The 21920-nt window shown below is 38.2% G+C and overlaps 1 protein-coding gene and 1 long non-coding RNA gene across 4 annotated transcripts in view; both read right to left on the reverse strand.

The window, feature by feature from the left end:
* dnah5 (dynein, axonemal, heavy chain 5) overlaps positions 1-21920 on the reverse strand; it is a 116349-nt gene that overhangs the window by 94154 nt on the left and 275 nt on the right. The window contains exons 2-18 of one of the 3 annotated variants that reach the window (XM_031298634.2): positions 12441-12575; positions 12128-12212; positions 11722-11879; positions 9155-9373; positions 8637-8774; positions 7556-7732; positions 7308-7421; positions 7033-7140; positions 5946-6068; positions 5474-5689; positions 4964-4990; positions 4540-4647; positions 4159-4244; positions 3342-3549; positions 3097-3210; positions 2654-2860; positions 2329-2409 (exon numbers count right to left, since the gene is read on the reverse strand). In XM_031298634.2, coding sequence (XP_031154494.1) covers positions 2329-2409; positions 2654-2860; positions 3097-3210; positions 3342-3549; positions 4159-4244; positions 4540-4647; positions 4964-4990; positions 5474-5689; positions 5946-6068; positions 7033-7140; positions 7308-7421; positions 7556-7732; positions 8637-8774; positions 9155-9373; positions 11722-11879; positions 12128-12212; positions 12441-12575 — 2304 coding nt within the window. Of the gene's footprint in view, positions 1-336; positions 577-2328; positions 2410-2653; positions 2861-3096; positions 3211-3341; positions 3550-4158; positions 4245-4539; positions 4648-4963; positions 4991-5473; positions 5690-5945; positions 6069-7032; positions 7141-7307; positions 7422-7555; positions 7733-8636; positions 8775-9154; positions 9374-11721; positions 11880-12127; positions 12213-12440; positions 12576-21920 lie in introns of those variants that run through there. The other 2 variants (XM_031298635.2, XM_031298636.2) reach the window with 2 other exon arrangements.
* Positions 14419-21452, reverse strand: LOC116049202. Its single transcript, XR_004104833.2, has 3 exons — positions 21442-21452; positions 14738-14740; positions 14419-14572 (listed from the first exon to the last, which is right to left on the reverse strand). It is a non-coding gene; the product is annotated as an uncharacterized LOC116049202 (long non-coding RNA).

Genomic DNA, 21920 nt, shown 5'->3' on the forward strand with positions numbered 1-21920 from the left:
AGACTTTTTTCACCGGTAGCATACTACCACCAAGTCGCGTTATTATTTGGACGGGAATACTGTGCAAACGGGATTCATTTGGTGGATAGTAGTTAGGCGCGAGCCATGCTAGCATCAAGTTATTGTTGCTAAAACAAAACATCGGCCCGTTTTTTCGTTTTCTAATTACAAATGAATAATGCATTATCCAATGATTCCCTGACCCTTCTGAATGGTCTGTTTCTTTCCGGTAAAAAATATTTAACAGGCTATAGGTAACACAATGCCCTATGTCAGCCTATCCATGAGTTTAGTTGTTAATACAAAGGCAGTCTACAGCCTAGCTAGAAAGCTCACCTGTACCGAACGTTAACGCAGTAAATTAACTTGGTCTCTTTCGTGTTGTTGATGTTGTTGTTTTCTTCTTCTTACGCACATTATGGCTGTCATTAGGCTAACGGTAAACGTTTCCATATTGCAATTACACACAGAAAGTGCAGAGAATTGATTTTGTAAGTACTTGAGGTCCATAGGGGCCTTAATTAATTAACCAAACAGAAATTGGGAACACCTGGACAGGAGGGGTTGGCTGCACACACCTGTGCTCCAAACTGAATTAAAATTTGTGAATAGCACGACATGTAATAGGCTAATTAAAAATGACATAAGCTTATGTAGCGGATTAAATCTCTATACTCACTATAAATCATTGTGACTGTAGTTTTTAATTAGAGCCCTTTAATGTTCTGTACTTAATACAATGATATAATTATTAGACATTGAATAGGCCTAGATACAGCCTACTCATTAATAAAGAGAGCAAAAATAGGCTATGAGCCAATAAACTGTGAAATAATTTCATTTTTTATCAATCACAAGTTAGATCTTGGGTAGTTACTTTTAATTAGAATTATATTAATCATAGATGTATGAATATAATAATATATTGTATGAACCACTATCCAATAAACAAATAGCATGCAGGATATGGGCTATAGTTTTAAAATGTAACTTGGGTTATATCAAGCTAGCTAGATAGCTGTGGAATTCCACAAGGAAGCTGTTTGGGGCCATTACTTTATTCTATATTTACCAATGAATTTCCTTTAACCTTAATAGATTCAAAAATGCCGATGTATGCTGACGACTCAACAATATACATAGCAGCATCTACAGCTGAATGCCTTACTAGTGTTTTGAATAAGGAATTGCAGTCAGCATTGGAATGGATAACAAATAATCAACTAGTTGTTAATGTATCTAAAACCACAAGCATTGTATTTGGAACAAAAAATCAGTTGTTTAGTGAACCTAAATTAAATTTATGTGTTGGTAAGGTAAGGTAGTTGAACAGGTACAAAGGACCAAGCTTCTTGGGGTTATAGTAGACAGTAAATTATCCTGGTCTCAACACATTGATGGGGTGGTAAAAAAAAATGGGTAGAGGTCTCTCCGTTATAAGGAGATGTTCAAATTTTCTCAATAAAAATGTAATGGGAAACGTCATTAAAATGATTGTCCTATCTCATTTGGACTATTGTTCAGAGGTTTTGTCAAGTGCTGCCATATCAACTATAAAGACATTGCAAATTGTTCAGAATAAGGCAGCACGCTGTGTACTAAGGTGCCCACTCAGATCAAGCATTGATGCAATGCATGGCTGCTTATCCTGGTTAAGTGTAAGGAACAGATTAACTGCCTCATTGCTCAACTTTACCAGAAATATGTTAGTGACTAAACAGCCGAGGGTGTTGAATCAGCAACTTAGTCTTAGTTCTGATAAACATGACTACAGTACTAGGCATGCTACGGAGGGCAAATTCACATTACCTAAAGTAAGAACAAATAAAGTTAAAAAAACACCGTCATATATAGAGCTATGATTAATTGGAATGCAATGCCTAGTCATGTCATTCAAGAAAATAGAAAACCTCAATTCAAAGTATTACTTAAAGAACATCTCCTAGCTGAGCAGAACTTTGTATTGGATGACATTTAATGAATGCTGTCAGTATCATTGAGGGTTCTCTGTGTGCATTTGCTTGGTCATATTATTAGTGAACAATGTTATAATCTCATCTCTACAATCTATGAATAATTTAAACTAGGTCCTGTGTTGTCCTGTGTTGTAGTGTGTTGTGTTGAATGTTGTTATGTCTTGTTATTTTTTTTTCGTTGTTTTTTTTTTCAGTGATGTATTGAATGTTGTTTTTGGTGGTTGTTTTTAATGTAATGATGCATGGCAATGTATAGCTGCACAAGTTGTGAGTGGACTCCAAGAAGAATAGCTGTGTCTACGGCCCCAGCTAATGGAGATCCCAATAAAATCAAATCATAACCATATCTTACCGTAGCTACATGCGGCATGGCCAGCTGTTCAAAAGCACTCTGAATCTTGGTCCGCACTCTGGTGTTCTCACTCAACATTAACTGGAAGGGGAAAATATTGAACTGATTTAATCAGAGGAGAATGCTGTAAGTAGGCTACAATTGGAATGTCCTACCTTTATATAATGTATGTACCTTTATATTACGTGTGGCTTTCTAATATAATTATGACAAGGAATACCATCTTTCATACGTTTTCATAAATGCACATTTAACTTTGGCTCCGCATTCTGCTTCTTTAAACTGTATGTATTTGCAGATGTGTACAACTGTATTCACTATCCACCTGTAATTTATTGTAGTTCTTTTTCAGGGTGTCCTGTTTCTGCTGCAACAAAGCAGCGAATGGTGGGATCTCCAAATTCATCCTTGTCATGCAGTTTGCCTCCCTGATCTGGGTCAGAATCTCAGGGTCAAAGTTCACAAACAGCTCCCCTGTCTGTGGAGACCTGACCAGCAGAGAGGCCTGCAGGCCCACCCGGGCATCCTCCATCTGGGCAGGAGGTATCGAGGTGGGTTGGGTTGTTTAGGGAGGGTTGTGAGAAAGGAGAGATAAAAGAAAGAGAGATAATGAAGCAGAGAAAAAGAGTAAAAAGAAAGGAAAATTGGTGAGAGACCAAAAGCATTGAGTGTGGATAAGAGGGGAGAAAACACACTCACGTGTATGTGCATGCTGTATAGGATCATTGGACTATAAATATCCATATTTTATGTGCATCATCCCTTTACCTTTTGCATCCAGCTGTGATGGTATAGTATTTCATACTCCAACAGGGCCCTTGCTAGCCTGTTAAAGTTCCTGATGATCCTCTTGGCCTCTGGTGTGGAAAGAACACCAGGATGCTACACAGGGATTGAATGGTACTGTATAACTTCAGAAGAAAAGTGCACTGACAATTCTACTGTAAATCAACAACAAACAACACCTAGGCCCAGCCAAATGTCATTGTATAGAGGCAGACATTCAATATTACCTGTTGAAAGAGATCCATGGGACCCTGGATCCTGCTGGACAGCTGCCGAGCCCACAGTATACGGCCCGCCACTGGGGGCAAGTCCCGGCCAATGGTGGGGTCTAGTTTCTGCTTCATGTAGATACGAGAGACCATTTCAATGTCCCGGCCATAGTTCTGCAGAATTCGCTGATACTTCTCATCAATGCCAAGGTCTGGGATGCCCAGTCTGTTTTTAGTGAGTCCAAAAATAAAAGAAATTCAAAAATAAACAACCAATATTGGAAGAATGAAATAAATAAGATGAGAGTAGAATAAACAATAGGGTAGGTGTAATAGGGTATTCCAGCAATTACATCTTCCTCTTCTTTTAAGTCAAGGTCTATTACACTCCGTCGGAAATACCTTTGTCATCTCATGACATTTTGACTTTGTAGCAGCAGATACACAGGTGTTAATAATAACACAACATTGGGACAATTTTTTTTAGATGTGCCAGTAAATCATGTCAGTGAGCCAGTCAACACAAAAAGGACCCTTAAACTGGAGAACCTTGGAATGCAGTGATTATGTTATTAGTTACACCTGTGTTTAATGAGATGAAATATCCACAGTGAGAAAGGTCCATTCAGAGTGCTGCTGTTTTTTTCTTTCATTTCAGCCATTTGATTAGGTACTTGTTTAAACCTGTGAAGCCATGTAAATGCAATTAACTAGTACTAATGAGCTGGTAGGATAGAGAATTAGTAGTTTTCTGTGCTGAGCACCAGACTGAGAAATACTTGTTTAGATGAACATGCATTGGATGATAGCAAGTGTTAAAAAAAATAAGGGTTACCTTTCAAATTTCTTCAGCACATTTAGAGCTCTCTCTGTATTTTGAATTTTTTCAAAGGTGCTGTCCATGAAACTCTTCAGCTGATTCTGGAATAACAAAGTAATATATAAACAAATAATAATTACAAAGGAGACAGTCAAGTGGGACATTTTTAAATACAAATCCATCCTGGGTCATGTGTAACAACATAAGTCACAGGTGTTTTCACTTATTGCCTAATGAAATCTTTTCTGAGCATAGTGTGGGTATGTACAGATGTACATTGCCCCATCCAACTTTAACCTGATCAGCCATAATAACTGAAAAGCGAAAGCCCATTAATCGTACTCTACACTGTAGAGGAAACAAACTAATTATTTGTGTCTGGAATAGTAAACTTACATGAAGCTCAGAGGTGCTTTTGCAGAATTCTTCATAGTCAACATCAAAGTCAGTTCTCCTTTGGTCTAGGAAACTGTAATGTTTCTTCTTCATGTTCAGCACAATAGCCTATGCCACACACAAACACACAGGCATGCACACACATATGTACAAGTTATATTTCTATTCATTCATTCATCAAATATTCTAATAAACTTGACAACTTGCAAAACATTGACTAGTAAATTGCTAATGAAAATAAATGAACAACACATTCTGGAGTTGGTTCTCTGTTCATGTTCCATGCAGTTAGTCATATTGTTGTTAAGTGATATGTACGGTGGTAACATGTCATGTCTATGAATTTTACCACTGCATGCTGTCAACTATGAAAATGGGTCATGCATTAGCCTACTAAAAGTTGACGACTGCGTTAAGACATTACCTCCCATTTTCCCTGCATGTCTGCAGTCTATACATCCAAGGAAGCAGAAACAAACAGACAGTTCACATCAATATACTCTCAAGGGAAAACAGCTAAACAATAATTAGACAGCGTGATGCAATTCAAGACATTCAAGTGTTATAATGTCATACTGTTTCCCACAACAAGAAACCAAGCAAAAAGACAGTAATGTGGCAAGGTCAAGCTAATGTACAGTCTGAAGCTCTTTATTAACAAAAATCAAACTCACCTTTGGACCCATACTGTGGTCTCCTGAGCTGGACTGCCATTACAATTAATGTCTTGAATTTCTCTGCTTATAAAAATGCTTCTTTGACATATTTCTGCGTAATCATCTGCTTTACATTTGCCATGCACTGACACATTTCCAACATCAATGAATGGCAGAAGAAACACAGGTTCAACTGGCTAGATTTGATCAGTTAAAGGAACGTGTCTCTGTGTTATTACAAATGTCTTGACAACAATCTGATCTAACAATATACCCACTTGAAACCTGGTGGCCATGGTCTCCAGTCCTTCTATCTTAGAGTCTTGCAGGGCAGAGTAGGTGACAATGGTGCTGAACATTTCTAGGATCTTGTTGAGTCGTCGCTGGAACATATCAAACTTCCCAAAAATGTACATCTCACTGAAGTCAAACTGTCTCTCTGAGGGAGTCAGTTCCAGCTTCTCCTTAGTTTTATGGAAATACCTCTGATACTCCTGGAACACACAGTTGGTCACTTTAATTTTCACCCATCCATCATATTAAGGTGGCAACAATTGTTTACATATGTGTTTTATATATATATATATATATATATATATATATATATATATATATATATATATGTATATATGTATATATACAGTTCCACTGTGCTGCAAAGACCACATTTGATGAGAATGTAAACACAGAAAAACTAGGAGAGATAAATGATTGACATTATAAATGCCATATTTTACCAATAAGCATTACCTGGTTTAGGTGAATGGCAGCTTTGATTTTGTCAACTACAACTTGCTGAGGCTGGTCCCATATTGAATAAGAGCCATTATTTGTGATGTAGGCCTTGCAGGCTGTGATCATCTGGTTTGTCACCTGGAGGTATTGATGGGTATAGTGAAATGAAGATATGCATTTGAATTATTTGTGGACAACTTGAGACTATATATGTAGCTGAAGTAGCTAAATATTAGTGCACATATTATCATGTGCAAGGATGTCAAAAAGTCAAAGGAGCAATAAGTGCAAAAGTGCTATAATGTGGTCCATGAAACATTCTGACATTTATATTATGTTCACATCTAATCTTTCAGAAATTGAGCCAGTAATTTGTGCTCTGGGATGTTAGAAATGTTAATTTTACAAATCCTTTTTGTTCATAATGCTTGATTTTCACTCTGGGTTAAAGTGCCCATATTATGCTCATTTTCAGGTTCATTACTGTATTTAGAGGTTATATCAGAATAGGATTACATGGTATAATTTTCAAACAACACCATATTTTTGTTGTACTGCACATTGCTGCAGCTCATTTTTTTTACCCTGTGTGTTGAGCTCTCTGTTTTAGCTACACAGTTAGGCATCGCACTTCTGTTCCATCTTTGTTGGGAGTCAGACATGCGCAGTACCTAGGTCAGCACTACAAGCCAGTCAGAAGCAGAGTATGAGGGCGTGCCACACTAGCAGCTAGGCGAGCATTATAACGTGTGTTACAAAGTGACGCACATTCGTCACGGAAGTAAAGGCTGGACTACAATAGAGCTGTTTGGAGCAGTGTGTGAACAGTGTTTTCTGTTGTCCCTTTGGGGTGGCACATGCACAAAAAGATATATAACACAATAAAGGAAAGGGGAAAACCCAAAAAGCATAATATGAGCACTTTAATGTAGCAATGCCCTTTGTAGGGTTTATTTTATTTAATGATACCAATCTCGGGGATGAAATGAAGACAATATCCAGACTGTAGGCACTAGGCAGCCATCTTTGCTGAATCCCATTGTTACTTCAATGGGATCCACTTCATCATTGTTGCATTGTGCTGAATAGCAGCCACTCCTACCTTAACAAAAAGCGATGTGATCTTTTCTGATGTGTTGTAGTAGCGAGAAATACTGTGAATCATCCTGATGGCATTGATCAGACCTGGGATTGCATCCACCATCGATACCTGGGGTGAAACAAAATGTATAGCTTGTGAGTTTTTGTACAACTTAATTACTTGCACACATGGACAGTTGAACAGTATTTGTGTAACATGTAATTTCCACAATTTAAGGGCATTTCAACATGGATACAGTGAGATTAAAGAGATTCAAGTTTGTTTGTTTTTCTTACAGGATCACTGTTGTACAGAGGGTCACAAAACTTCTCCAAGCTGTAGAGGTACTTGACATTGTCCTTGGCCTCGTTGGCTGCATCAGTGATCCTGGTGTCCAGTTCTCGCCACGACTATATAAACAAACCCTTGTTTTTATTAAATTGCAATGATGGCAGAATGTGCTAAGTGTCATATGAAGTAGCATTTGTACATCTGGTACATATTAGTCACTAAAACCTAGCAGTGAGTGACAGTAATGTCTGACCTTTATGAGTTTAGATTTGGCCATCAAGAGCACACCCAGTGCAGCCTTGACATCAGGGCTCTTAAGTTGGTCCAGAAGGTAGTTGAAGCGGGACATTCGTTTCTTCCAGTGGTCCAGCTCAGCCCGAGGGCCAAGGTCATCAGCCTCCTTTCTCAGCTGGTCACTCTCAGCTAGAACCTGGAGAACATATGTACTGTATATCTACTCACTGTTTAAGCATAATTTCTGCAACGTATCCTTTGCTTTCCCTAAATTCCACATATTCTATTTGGCCATTTTATTGTGGTAGTTTTGCATCCATCAAAAACGGACCTTGAATTAATTTGGATCATTAAGTCAACATAAAAATAAGATACAATTGAAAACACAACATTCTTGAATATCGTGTGCTGTCAAAAAATCTCTCCAGCTACCAATCCACACTCTGTACTTTGGTTCAAGTCCCAGTATGGACCAAAGTACAGAGTGTGGATTGGTAGCTGAAGAGATGCCAGTTCACCTCCTGGGCACTGCCAGGTGCTCTTGAGCAAGGCACCGCACCCCCCCCTCCAACCGCTCAGGGTGCTGGTCCAGCACTGGCAGCCCACTCACTCTGACATCTCTCCATTTGTGCATGAATAGGTCCTGAGCATGTGTGTGTGTATTTCAGGCCTGTGTGTAGTGATTTCTAACAAAATAGAGTGTAAATTGTATTTTCCCACTGGGGATCAATAAACAGCCATACTTCTAAATAAAGTATGATAAAAAAAAATGTACTTTGCATCTCCGTGCCAGATAGTTTGCTGCTTTTTAGGATGAACATGCATTTTAAGCATTTGTTGCTCCAGGCACATGTAATATTTACCACATATATAGGGAAATATTTGTCTTACACATAGCCTTTTCTGCTTGATGTAATACAAAGCACATTTAAAGACATTTCAAGCAAACTTGGATTTCAGAATAAATTATCTTTCAAAATCTGGCCAAAGGCTACTCTGCAAAACATAAGAGGAGTACAACATTACAGCAAGTTCAAGGATGAATAATTGATGTGATAACTTTGAGGATGACGTCTTACCTGTTACCTAACATGTCTCACCTGTTCTATCTGTTTGATCCAGACTTTCATGCAGGCCTCTATCTTTTCTGTGGTCTCTGTGCTGTTGGCTGCTGCCATGTAGTCTGATGGGCCTTTCAGCACCCGCAGGTCAAATGTGTCACACTCTTTTAGGGTAACCTGGAGACGAGCCATGACATGGTTTATTTTTGCTGTGGTGTCTAGAATTTATTTTGCTTGTGGATGTGCCTGTGTGTGCTCACTCAAGTTTCTCCATAAAATGTATTTAAAAGAAGAGACTGGGTTCAAACAGCCTTTATTTGTCCAAATAATTATATATAGAATAATACATAAACACAGAATAGTGTTTTTGCTAAGCAACATTTAGGTTCCCAAGTACTGGCATGGCTGTGATATCTGGTTAGTGCACACATATTTAAATTAGCTGTCGATTGAAGTCACAGGTGTTTCTTAAATGGGTATTTTATAGCTGTTCTGAATTCAACTTACACATTAACAATCAAATGTATCCTTGTTGTGTAACAGAGTCTGTTTCTTACCTTTTCTTGCAGGCTCTCCTGTGCTCCAGCCAAAACAGACACAAAGCTTTCCAACGATGATATGAAGTCCTGTTTGACAGCCTGGGCCTGGGGACTGGCCAGCTCCCCCCAGCCGTGGTTCATCTTACTCAGTGTGGGGATGAAGATCTCAGAGAGCAACTGCTCCACACTTTTTAACAGACCCACCTCTGTTGTGTCCAACATATTGAAATGTACATCCTAGAAAGAGACAAAAGTACACAAATGTCCAAACATCATTGCAAGAAAATGCAACATTTTACTGAATTAGGATATGACCGTAACCCTGCTTCTGTGATAGCATGAGTGTGGTACCTCACGAAGGGGTACACCCCACTTCATGTCCCAGTGTTGGTGCAGTAATGTACAATTTGTAAAACCTTGCAAAAGTGTGAGGTGACGCCCAACCACAATACCTGATCATTAAATTTCTCACTGCAACTCTTGAATTTAGTTAATTTATGTATATATTATCTGCTTATGTATCTATTATGTTATGTTATTTTATTTAAATATTTTTTTATAAATACATTAATATTTTTACACTGCTCTCTTGCATGGCCAATAGTACACTAGTACAATAGTAGTAGTCACACTTAATTCGCACAAACAGCTGACTTCAGACTTGACTGCGACTCGACCCAAAAGACTTCAGACTCGAGCTTCGAGACTCGTCAACAACCTGTTTTCATGCAATTATTTCTTTTTAAATCTAAATGTATTCATGTATTTCTATTTTCTTTTATTGGCGCATATACGGGGAAACGTATGACGAGCTGCATGTCCCCTGCCCTTTGCCATAATGTGCAATGTAACGCATGCGCTATGCCTTATGTGTGCGCACACAAAAAAATGCATTGACGATGGCGACACCAAGTCCTCCCGGAGTTGTGCCTTTTGTCATTAGTTTTGCTTTCAATAACTTGGTAAACAGTGGCAGTAAGCGAACAGCTACATGCAAGGTGTGTGGCACCAAGATAAATGATGCCGGATCAACAACGTCGAACTTTATCAGGCATCTCAAAACACACCCAGATAGGTCAGTCACTTGCTAATGTGAAAGAGATGTTAAATTTAGCATATATCGTCACAGGTAACAAGCTAACCATCGTGTTGTACTAATACTGAGAACAGGCAAATTGTATCTTTATAGTTAGTAATTGCTGAGGCTCAGACATCCATGGCGCACAGGAGGTGGGACGCACGGATCCATCTCCCCAGAACAAACACTGTGTCAGGTGGGCAAACTCAGGTGATGTGTAATTGATCCCGTGGATGATTTGTAGGCTATTAAGTGAACAAGGTGTACCCGGTCCACCAAACACTGGGCCATCTTGACTGTCTTAATTCTGCACATATTTCTGTTACTGTAGTGCTGTTTACTATTTCATTATTTCATCCATGCGTGGCGCAGCAGATGGCGTGGAGACGCTGGCCTCACTAACCTCTCCTCCGCTGAGTCAGATCTCCCTCGCGCTGGACTCAGTTTCACTGAGCGTACTAACATTTAGAAAATAAATGGCATTACATCAGTGAGTTCAAACTGCTTATTGTGCGTAATTTGGACTGACACTGAGATGCATGTTGTTCTGTAACTGGTGTGGCACTGCCACTATTCTCTTGATTTCCACTTCGACATTAGACACTTTTTTGAGTGAAAGAGACGTTACGTGTAGCATATATCGTCACAGGTAACAAGCTAACCATCGCAAAGTGTTTTACTAATGCTGGGAACAGGCAAATTGTATCTTTATAGTTGTATCCATATGATGTGACAGACTTAGGTTAATATTTCACCAGGTCCGAGGGCTAGAGGGCTGTGTTAAGTAGACCCAATAAAGTTTTCCTACAACTGATTTTGATACTGTACTCTATGGATGGCAGCTACAGGACATGCTTTGAATTCATAAGATTTAACAATACAGTGTTAGGGACAGATCAGATGGCCAGAGACTTGAGACTTGACTTGGACTTGTTGCAAAAGACTTGAGACTTGACTTGAACTTGCCCCTCAAAGACTTGAGACTTGACTTGGACTTGAGCTCAAAGACTTGAGACTCAACTTGGACTTCCAAAAAATTACTTGTGAACATATCTAGCCTGTACACGCAAGCTCTCTCTCTCTCTCACACATGTACACACACATCAAAGTTGTCCTTCCTTCCCTTCTTGCTGTGAGAGTCTTGTAGCAAACATGCCCATTTATCAGTGGTGGTGATTAGCTTTGCTGCTGACAGCAGGTGATCAGCAAGAATCAATAGCCAGAACTGCCCGTGGCATCAGAGGGCTATATTGGTTCGCTAGCTCAGGATGAAAAGACTCCGTCTTGGGAAACCATTTATCACACGAATGGGCTCGAAGAGAAATCACTGCCAAGCAAAATCAAATGTTCTTTTGTCTTTAGAAACTTTCATCTTCTGTTACATTGAAAGAATCTGTCTGTTTGGATTTGTCATTCAAGTGAACTACAGAACAGAAGGTCCCCACAGTAAAAAAAAACATCTTCACCCTACATGTTTCCATTTTCAAAACTGTACAAAGTGACTCACTCTGTGTATGTTCTCAGAGGTGATTATCTTGGAAGTGTTGGCTCTGGTGAAAAAGACACACACTCCGGTCAGCGCCACATCCCTCCCGTCTGTCACAAACACTTTAGACGTCTTGCTGCGACCAGGCTGCTGGGCAACAAGCTGGGAAGGTGCAGAGGCTGCAGAAACATGGAAACAACACAAGGGATCATCTCAACTAGCTTGATTTCCTATTATAATCCCGATACTGGGGAATTTGCATTTTAATTGAAATATGATTTTGGAGACCTGCAAACAATACTGCTGTGATTGCTGTTACCCACATAGATTGATTCAAACAAGGACACCTCAATTTGATGTGTTGCCAACAATTAGATATAGTCCACATATTTCATTTATTTTTTACATGGTGGGATATTCACATTACCTGCTTCATTTGGCTCAGTGTTCTGATAGTAGAACATGAGGTGTGGAAGACCCTCAGCCACAAAGAATTGCTCCATGCGGTCAATCTGAGAAAGACGGGGAAAAAACATTTCAGCAAATCAGACACAACACTCTCCCAAACTGAGACACATTGTGTTGCTGTTTGAGCGGTTACTGTAGATGCACAAAATAAGAAATCATAATGTCTTGCAAATGCTGCCACACTTTTTTTTAAACTTTAAACTTCTTTTTAGTTTCAGGGCTATTGTGGTATTCTACATGCAAAACAATGTCTGTGTAAATATACAGGATACCTGATTGCCCTCCAGTGTGGCATCTTCCACATCCGATTTCTCCAGTCCCAGGCACGAAGCCACAATGCTGAGGATGTAGTCATGTCTTCCATCCAGCTGGGCCCGCTTAGCTTCACGTTCCTCTTTCAATTTTTGCTAAACAAAACACCCAGCCAATTTAAATTGATATTTTAAAACAGTTACATGATAATCATCAGTATACTGTCAATGTATAGTATCCATCTGTTCTTTGTGTGTAGCTCCACACCAGAATGACAGAAACTGTCCAAAACAGTCAGTATTCCTTCAATATTTCCCAATGTTAATCTCAATGTTCATCCTTCAACCTTTGAGAAGTGCTTCCATTTCTCTCCTTAGCACCCATCCAAAGTCTGCAAAATGCAGGTTTCTTTGAATGGAAGGACAAACAACACAGCCAGTTTACAACAGGCCATGGCTTGTATTTAGGATGGTGGGACAGTAACACCAACCACAATGAGTTGCCAGGTTACGCTGCTCAGTAACACAGGAACAAGGTCAGCTAATAAATGACATGAAACCTGGTGTTGCGTAGTGTGCCAGCTGCAGGGTGCATTTAAATTCTCTCACTTACCCTACCTTCTGTTTGGTTTTAAACAGGGGGTGACAGGAACAGTTCTTTCTGGCTTAAAATACTTTTTGCATTGACGTCACCGTGGTCAGACCATCTATTAAAAGGCCCTCTTCTACAATGAAGCAGGAAACATCCTATTGAGACTGGCAATGCCAAAAATAGAACACTCTATATAGTAATCTGTTCAGACAATTGTTAACAACTGGGTTAAACTTTTAACATTGAGAATGACATTAACTGATCAAGTTTCTCTTTCATCATGTTCTTCCTACCTCCCCTCTCTCTTCCTTTTATTTTTACGTGCACATTCATATATATATATATATGTATATATATATATATATATATATATATATATATATATATGCACGCACATGCAAGCACCCTGGGTGAGTCCCCATGGATTGTACCAAGAATATGATTGGAGAGAATGATGTAGATGTGACAGTTTTTGAGGGATAGATCAGATAGAACCCTGAATAAAGCCTTAAAAGGGACGTATAGAGGAAAGATGGAAAGGATGACATACATGAAGTAACAGAGTAAGAAAGAGCTGAATATGTGGTCAAAAACAGATACAAGGGATGTAAAGAGCTAAGGAATAGGATGAAACTGACTGAATTTTAAAAAAAAGAAAAAGGGAGAGAGATTGAAGTATAGAATCTGTAGTTCTGCACAGTGAAAAAGAAATTGAAAAAAGGAAGGCAAGAGGGGTAGGAAAATTGAAAGATATGACAAATGAAAGGAAGAGGAAATAGAGGGAGGAAGAAAGTTAGGAAAGAATGTTACAGGATATTGTAACAGGTAAGGACATGAGGAGAGGGAAGGAGAGCAAGAGGCAGGAGGCCTGGGCTGCAGTCGAATTGTCAGAAAATTGTCTTTTCCTAAACACTTTTCCTTGACCTCAATGGAAAACGTCATGAGGTCAAGGAAAGATGTGAAGGAGACTTAGGAAAAGACAACTGCGGCGCTCAGAAAATATGACAGCACTCAGCTATGTAATTATGGGACAGTGGATGTTATTGACGTGGGTCTGCCGTGGTGAAACTACAATGTTCTGACTAAAAGCGCATCTTAGATACTTCACCCCCGTGTGTTCTTACTGTGTTGTTTCATGCAGGCTATAATAACGTGGACAACCCGGTAAAATATGTATATAAAAAGGAATATAGGCTACCAGTTACAACTGAAACAAAATGGTTGTTTTCACATTGAGAATGGTTGCTCAGGCTCAATATCCTGTCCAATCATATTTATCGACTTAGTAAATCACTATTATTGTATGAAAATAATTGTTAAATGTATGCTAAGATAAAAGATAGGGATATCAATGTTGCTGCCACAAGGAATTGTGAGATGGTATTATCTCCTTTCCTTTCTTAAAGAGTGGGCCAGTGTACCCTTTGCTAAAGGAGATAAGAAAGGAAGCATTGAAGCACCTTTCTTTAGCATTCAGAGAATTCGACCAGCTCTTATCATGGCTGTCACTTAGATACTTCTGGGTCATTTCACTCAGTTAGGAACCTTCCTAAGCAAAAGACTATTCAACCACAGCAATGGACTTTGGTATAAAGAGAGATGGGACAATTCTACTACAAGTCAGAGTGGTTTAGAGTCAAGGTATTGATTCTTATTAGTGAGAGCTTGGGGATTTGGTCATGTGAAGCCAGAGTGAGATGGAGGTGGAGCATACAAATAACCTCACAAGCTGTGTGTGTGTGTCAACAAGGTTAGAGAGAGCAGCAACACAATAGTCTGTTAGCAGCTTTAAAAGAGACCAGACAATAATCACAATGACATTCAAGTTTGTATAGTGAAACAAGGCAAATAACAAATAGTGCCTAGCTGCACTTTACCTGCATCACTCACAGAATAAGTCTGCAGAATGATTAACTTTCTCAAAAACCATGGTAATATTTGCCAAGCATTAACAAAACTCTCTCAGGAGCAATGGCTGAAAGTCACAGGTCACTTCAACATGGACAGTTGCTATAAGCACAACAAACTTGCAGGGTTGAAATGTACTTTTACTGCACACAGTTCAGTCAATTTGTGCATGAATTGTTTTTACTAATACTTAATGTAAACAGACTTTGTATTGGTATCAGTGATCTGTTTCCTCCTGTAAAGCATATCTTAAACATAAGAACAGAAGAGATCTTTTGTAACCAACCATGTGGAACACGAGGCTCACACACGTTAAGACCTATGCAACACTAACTGCATAATTTTCATTTCTAGACTGGTGATCTCATTTCAAGATCAGTGATATTTATATTCGACTCCCCAAATGACAAATATCCTGCAATGCTGAGCAGGTGTATGTAATTTCCACTCCTGAAAAATTACACTTCCAAAAGTATTTTTACATTTTAGACATTTTTTTTTTAAATATCACCCATTCTTTCAAGTTTTTTAAGTTTAAATAAACCACTAAAAAACTCTGACAATGAATCACACAAACCGTGTTAAAGTCAATAAAGATACACACACATTATATACACACAAACACTCACATCACAGGTCGACCAGAAAAAAAGCAAGCCATCAGTTGCTGGGCGACCATCCGTTTCACGCCTTGTCTCTGCCTTTATTCCAAATTGTGTGAAAAGCCAACTCAGTCTTCAGCCCAGAAACTAACAATACAGACACAATGCAGTGTGGTGCCGAATATTCAAACAAGCAGGAGTCTCTGATGAATGCAATACACACAAAATACACTAGCCAACAATAACAGGCTCCAACAATGACAGACAGGCACACACACACACACACACACACACACACACACACACACACACACACACACATACACACACACACACACACACACACACACACACACACACACACACACACACACACACACACACACACACACACACACAACCACATTTAGTTATTCCCATAACACAGAAACAGAAGCCAGCACTGACAGACCCATGCAAAAACATCTACAACATTAATAGCTTTCAGAAGCAAACAAAGCCCCATCCTGAGATAAGCTACAGCGAGACTGACAATCCCTATAATAAACAAACTGTGGCTTTTGGAATTAAAGAAAAGCTGTGCAGGACATTTTAGCAGAATTATAGTCTGATAATTTATATAATTTTAAAAAAGCAATTCAAAATGTTTTTAGTGTCCTGCCAAACCTCGAATGAACATTGTCAAGGTCTACACAGTTTTTGAAGATATGATGTTTTGCAGCTAGTTTTGTCCTTTTAACTGTGCTAAATGAATGATGCCCGTGCTTGGTATAACACATGAAAATTGTGGATGGATAAAGTAAAATGGTAGAGAACCCTCAAATGACACCACGACAAAAACAGCAGCAGTGCTACATGATTTATCTTACCTGAATGAGCTTGGAAACTGTTTTTTTCCAGAGCTGCTTTCTAAACACCTGCGACATGACAGCTCCTCGCCTCTCCGACTCAAACCATTCTATATACAGTATACTCTATAACCTGCTAACCTCACTTTCTCATATACTCAGGGGAGCTGTAGACTCTCACCCTCAATGTGAGTAGCCCTATCAAGTTGTCCGTGGTGGCCAGTCAGCCCGCTGAGCTGAAGCTATGCCTGCTTTATGTTTAATGGCCATTCCTGTAAATAGTGTATGAGTTTTCACAGCCAGCTGTGGTCAGGATAGAACAGAAACAAACGGTCAGACAAGAGCAGTTTATTACACACTGGTGCATCATATGCTCGCTTGTAAAATGCTTAGAGACGCAGGTTAATACACACAGACACACATGAAGAAAGGAACAATGATAGCTCTGTATGCAAACACTATACATCCACAAACTAACATGCAGGAATGCGAAACACATGAACACACACAGACACAATGAGCCCACACCTCAGGTGTCACTGCTAGTAGCAAGCAGGAAAATAGCTGTCAATTATTACTATAATGCAACTGTGCAAGTGGAAAACTAGTGCAAATAAGTGCTTAAGGGTGGGTTCTGTGTTGAGCTCATGTCACATTGATCTTATGAATGTAGTTAAATGTTCAATCAAGATCACTAACTATAGTTAGTATGCAAATACTGTATTAATAAAAATTAACGGATATCACACATATTGCTATTTACCTTATCTACAAAACCAAGTAATAGAAGAACTTTCTAACCTAAAGGCTATAACAACAAACAAAACAGGTCTGTTTATTCAATAATATTGAACTTGACCAAATGTTTTCCTTTTTGAAACAATAGTAACAAAAAATTGCCATTCAGGTCTTTCATGACAAACTTGACTCAGTCTACAATATGTTTTGGAATGATTAAGAAACTAGGTCCTCACTCTAGTAAGTACATTTTTAAACATTTAGATCTGCCTTAGCAGCCATCACACAGCTTTTGTGTCTAATTTCCTCTTCTTCCATTTTCTGATATTTGATGATACAGTATGACAAGAGCAAAACTCACAACGCCAGAAAGGCAGGAAAAAAAAACTGATCTGACCTCACATTGTCATCTCTACCTATTACTTAGTGCACTAATTCTGTAATTTGCACAGTGACTCAGTGTGGATAATAACAGGGATGTTAAAATACAAATTTAATCCAGCAAAAATTGATGAAAACATGATTTACATTTTAATTAAACTGTTAAGTGTTTGTCAAATGTATAATTCATGGAGGTGGTGTTTTTACAAAATACAGTAAACAGCTCTGATGTTATTTTCATCAAATAACTTGCACTTCAATGATCTATAAACATACAATGGGTGTTTTAAATAATTTCTCTTTGGTCTATTGCATGAAGTACATTCAGGAAAAAGTGGAACTTCTTCAATGGTTGCCGTATCTTTCTCCGTTAATACACCAGACTGAGGCTGTTGTCAGATAAAACCAGTTGTTATTGCTCCTTGCAGGACGCCTGCGTAACCTGCAGCACGCTAAAACATCATACAACTTCATACATAAATAAAACCTGTTTTCCTAAGCTTTTCCCTTACTTCAGCCTTCTTGAACTTTTCTACCAGCCACATTTTGATACAAACACATCAGCTGTTAACTGAGTCCTGACACATTAATGATGAATTACATTTAGCCAAAGTAGATAGCCCAGAAGCCAAGTCGTCTGTAACTTCAGAACTCTTGGGTCACCTTACCTTGTTTTGATAGTCTGGTTTAAAATGCAGCATTGTCGGCCTTTCAGTCTGACACTTCTTTTCAGGTCAGTCCACCCCTTTTAATTGGCTTTGCTTTTCATGACATTAGAGAATTACAGCTTCCAACAAAGAAGACAAGACAGAGCACAAATGGCTTTACTGCAGTATGTCAGCAATCAGCCTTCTTATTTGCTACGTGAGAAAGGTTACTGCCCTGAAATTATGAGTGTTGCTCCTAAAAGGGCACTGCTAACTAGATAATATGGTGTCGGATGGCCATCTGCATGCAAGGTAATTATCAAGGTCCTGCTCTCACCTTACAAGTCTATTACAACAATGTGATGGAGAGACAGGGCCTGAGAGGGGGTGGAAAGGTTGTTGATATATTGGAATACAGTGTGGGCAGGTAACATTTTCAGACACACACACACACACACACACACACACACACACACACACACACACACACACACATGCAAAAACAGATAAAACATAGTGTCTCAGTGTGGTATAAATTGAAAAAATGTGTGGTAAAAATTGAAAAAATTGTGGTAAAAATTGAAACATATACCAAGACATTTTTCAGCCTCTTAAATATCACCAGGTTTCACAAACTAAACACCTCTTTAGATATGTTATGCATTACCATTGTGTGCTAACTGACACTATTCTATGATAAAACTAGTCATGTAGTGACTGTAGTAACTGCTACACAGAGTACGAATATAATGGTGACATTTACAGTAACAGGCGTCAGCACTGTGCTTTTTTATTCTAACATTCTAACATGGTCTAAGTATTATGTCATCATTGCACTGGCAGTTTATTTTGCTTTCTATTTTCACACTTTCTGCATAAATATAATTAATTCAATAGGAAAAATTAAGTTTATTTAATGAATCATTATTATTATTATTATTATTTATCAATCAGAAATACAAAATTATGCTTGTTCTAGCTTCTCAAATGTGAGAATTTGCTGCTTGTCTCCATTGTATATCATTGCAAATTGAATACCACTACAGGTTTTGAACACAACAAGCAATTTGAAAATGTCACCTTTGGCTCTCGTATTTGACATTGTATAGATTAAATGAATGATTGGGAAATTGACATATTAGAGTATAATTAATATTATAATTACTTTCAGCTCTGGTGGGGAGAGCCTAATCAATCAACCAGTGAATGCAAACACACACACACACACACACACACACACACACACACAAACAAACCTCCCACCAATTAATATTAAATTATTTTAGCTTTTACTGTGGCATCCTGCAGATGGAAAGCACAGCTCTCTCCATAAGGACCTGGCTTGACAGTTTGATATTAAGGAAATGATTGCAAAGCTTTGCATTTAAAAGCAGTTGGGTCATTCATTTTTCAGTATGCCATGACTGATTTTCTAAGTTGAACTGTCTGGTTTGAAGCTGCCATGAAACAGGAGAGTGACTGTAAATTATAAATGAGAGGGTGGTGAGATCTGAAATAGAAAGACATGAGAAGGAGCAAAGCAGAGAAAGGTCCACTGGTCTCACAGGGGATGCTGATCCAAACATGGAGAGCGTAATCTGGTTTACATAAAACTACACCAGGTTGTAGCACAATATGTCTCAGCAGTCGAAACAGCTCTGAGGACTCATTTTGACTTGCACTGTTTCACCTTTAATGGACTTTGTTGTCTATTTGGTCCTAACTAATTCTTGGTCGAAATTATAATACTGGACTAAAACAAAATGGACAGTGGATAATAATAATAATAATAATAATAATAATAATAATAACTTTTATTTATATAGCGCCTTTCAAGAAACCCAAGGCCACTTTACAGAATTACTGTGGCTAAGCTAAAGGAGGTTGTAGGCGTTGGTAAACAGGTGGTGTTTCAGGAGTTTTTTTAATATCTGTGTTATATTTAACATATATGTATGATAGTCTTGTGTTCTTGTGTTGTGCACCTAACATGTCACCAAAAGCAGGCCTGGACTTAACAGAGAAGATCACACAATTCTCCAGGTACAAAATGGTACCAGTTGCTGTAAAACACTAAACTTCCACAAATCTTGAGTCTTTTAGTTAGTTAGTTTGTTAGTTAGTTCAAGAATATCAATGACTATTTGTCCAGATCATGATAGACCAGGATTATTTAGTTATGTTTTCTTTAAACAATCTCACTGACCGCTCAGAACATTGCATGTGTTTAACTAGAAAGAATTTTCTCTTTAATTGTGGTCAGCAGTGCATTAAAATGAAAGTGAACTGAATCAATCTGAAGAAAAGATTGTATTAGTCTAAATATGTAGTCAATGGAGCAGGTCCACAGAGTCGAGGTGCTGTGGCTTCTAGTGACTGCAGAGTTGTTAAATCATAGTAGCCTGTATAGTGCAGTATTTATCTTTAAGATTGATTTTAGCCTAGAGTCGTAATGAAGCAATGCAATTTAACCAAGACGTATTTATTTTGTAACCTGTGTAAAAGGTTAAAATGCAAAAATGTTACAAGGTGTAAATAGGCATTAAAAAATAAAAATAAATTAAACACACAGATTACAAAACTCACAAACAAAACCTTCCAATAGTTAACACTCATATGCCAATTGTTTCCGCTTTGACCTTTATGATGGTGGAATTGGTGAATCTGAACTTATTGGGTGAAATTAAAGAGATACAAACTAAATTACAAAGGTATTTGCCACAGATAAACAAATTATTCCCTTATTACAGTGACTATTTTGGTAATGACATTAATAAAGAGCACCAGAAGTAAAACACATCCTTGTGGAATATCATCCAGCCTTCTGAGGCTTAGCTAACATTACAGAAACTAGACACTACCATCTAGTGGACAGAGGCAGCCAACACATCCAGTAGGTTGTGATCCAGCTATTTTTGACTACTGCTGGGAGGCCAGTGAGTCAGTGTAGTAGTTCTCAGAGCAATTAACAGGGCTTGGAGGGTTCTTGAGTTGAAAATGAAGTGCAGATTAATTACATCATCTTTTTTTCACATTTGAGAAAAGGGAATTCTGATGTAAGGTTTCACTCTCCCAACTCACGTCATCCTATTTTGAGTTAGCTACACCTTGCTGTGCTAAATAATGGTAATGTATCTGAGGCTAATGTTAAGTTAATAAAATAAATTAAATATTGAGCACCTTTTTATTTTTTTATTATTATTTCTAGCATACCCAGTTTTGTGCAAGCTTGTTTTGAAGTGCTAAAAATAAAAATAAAAATTAACAATCTGATTGGTTGGAGACATATGTAGCATTTTAAATTACACTTATTTGACTAAATGATAATCACAAAACAAGACAAAAAATATAGCTGAGCTTGCCAAAAGGATGAAAGGGAAATCTGTTTTTGCAAATGTGCCAGCTGTTAAAATTGGATAACTGTGCACAACTAAATAAACAAAACAATCCTACCAGTGTTAGAGTGGTATTTTACAGATATCATATAGGCCTAATAACCAAATGCTGATGTGGGGATTCTTTACACAGCCCAATAGTAACCAAACCAAAATATAATAATGTTAAAACAATTATGATAATGGATTATTATAACAGACCTAATAGCCTACATAAAAGCAGGCTACCACACTCACAGAGATCTCTCTAGGCCACATTGACAATACTAGATGGTTATGATTCTAATATTTAGGGGATGCATTCCTCCTGAATGTGGGGACACTGAGAATATATTCCTCATAGACTTTCATTTCAAAAAGTGTGACGATGCTATGATTATCAACTTCAGA

The sequence above is a fragment of the Sander lucioperca genome, chromosome 10, assembly GCF_008315115.2.
Source record: "Sander lucioperca isolate FBNREF2018 chromosome 10, SLUC_FBN_1.2, whole genome shotgun sequence".
Lineage (NCBI taxonomy): Eukaryota > Metazoa > Chordata > Actinopteri > Perciformes > Percidae > Sander > Sander lucioperca.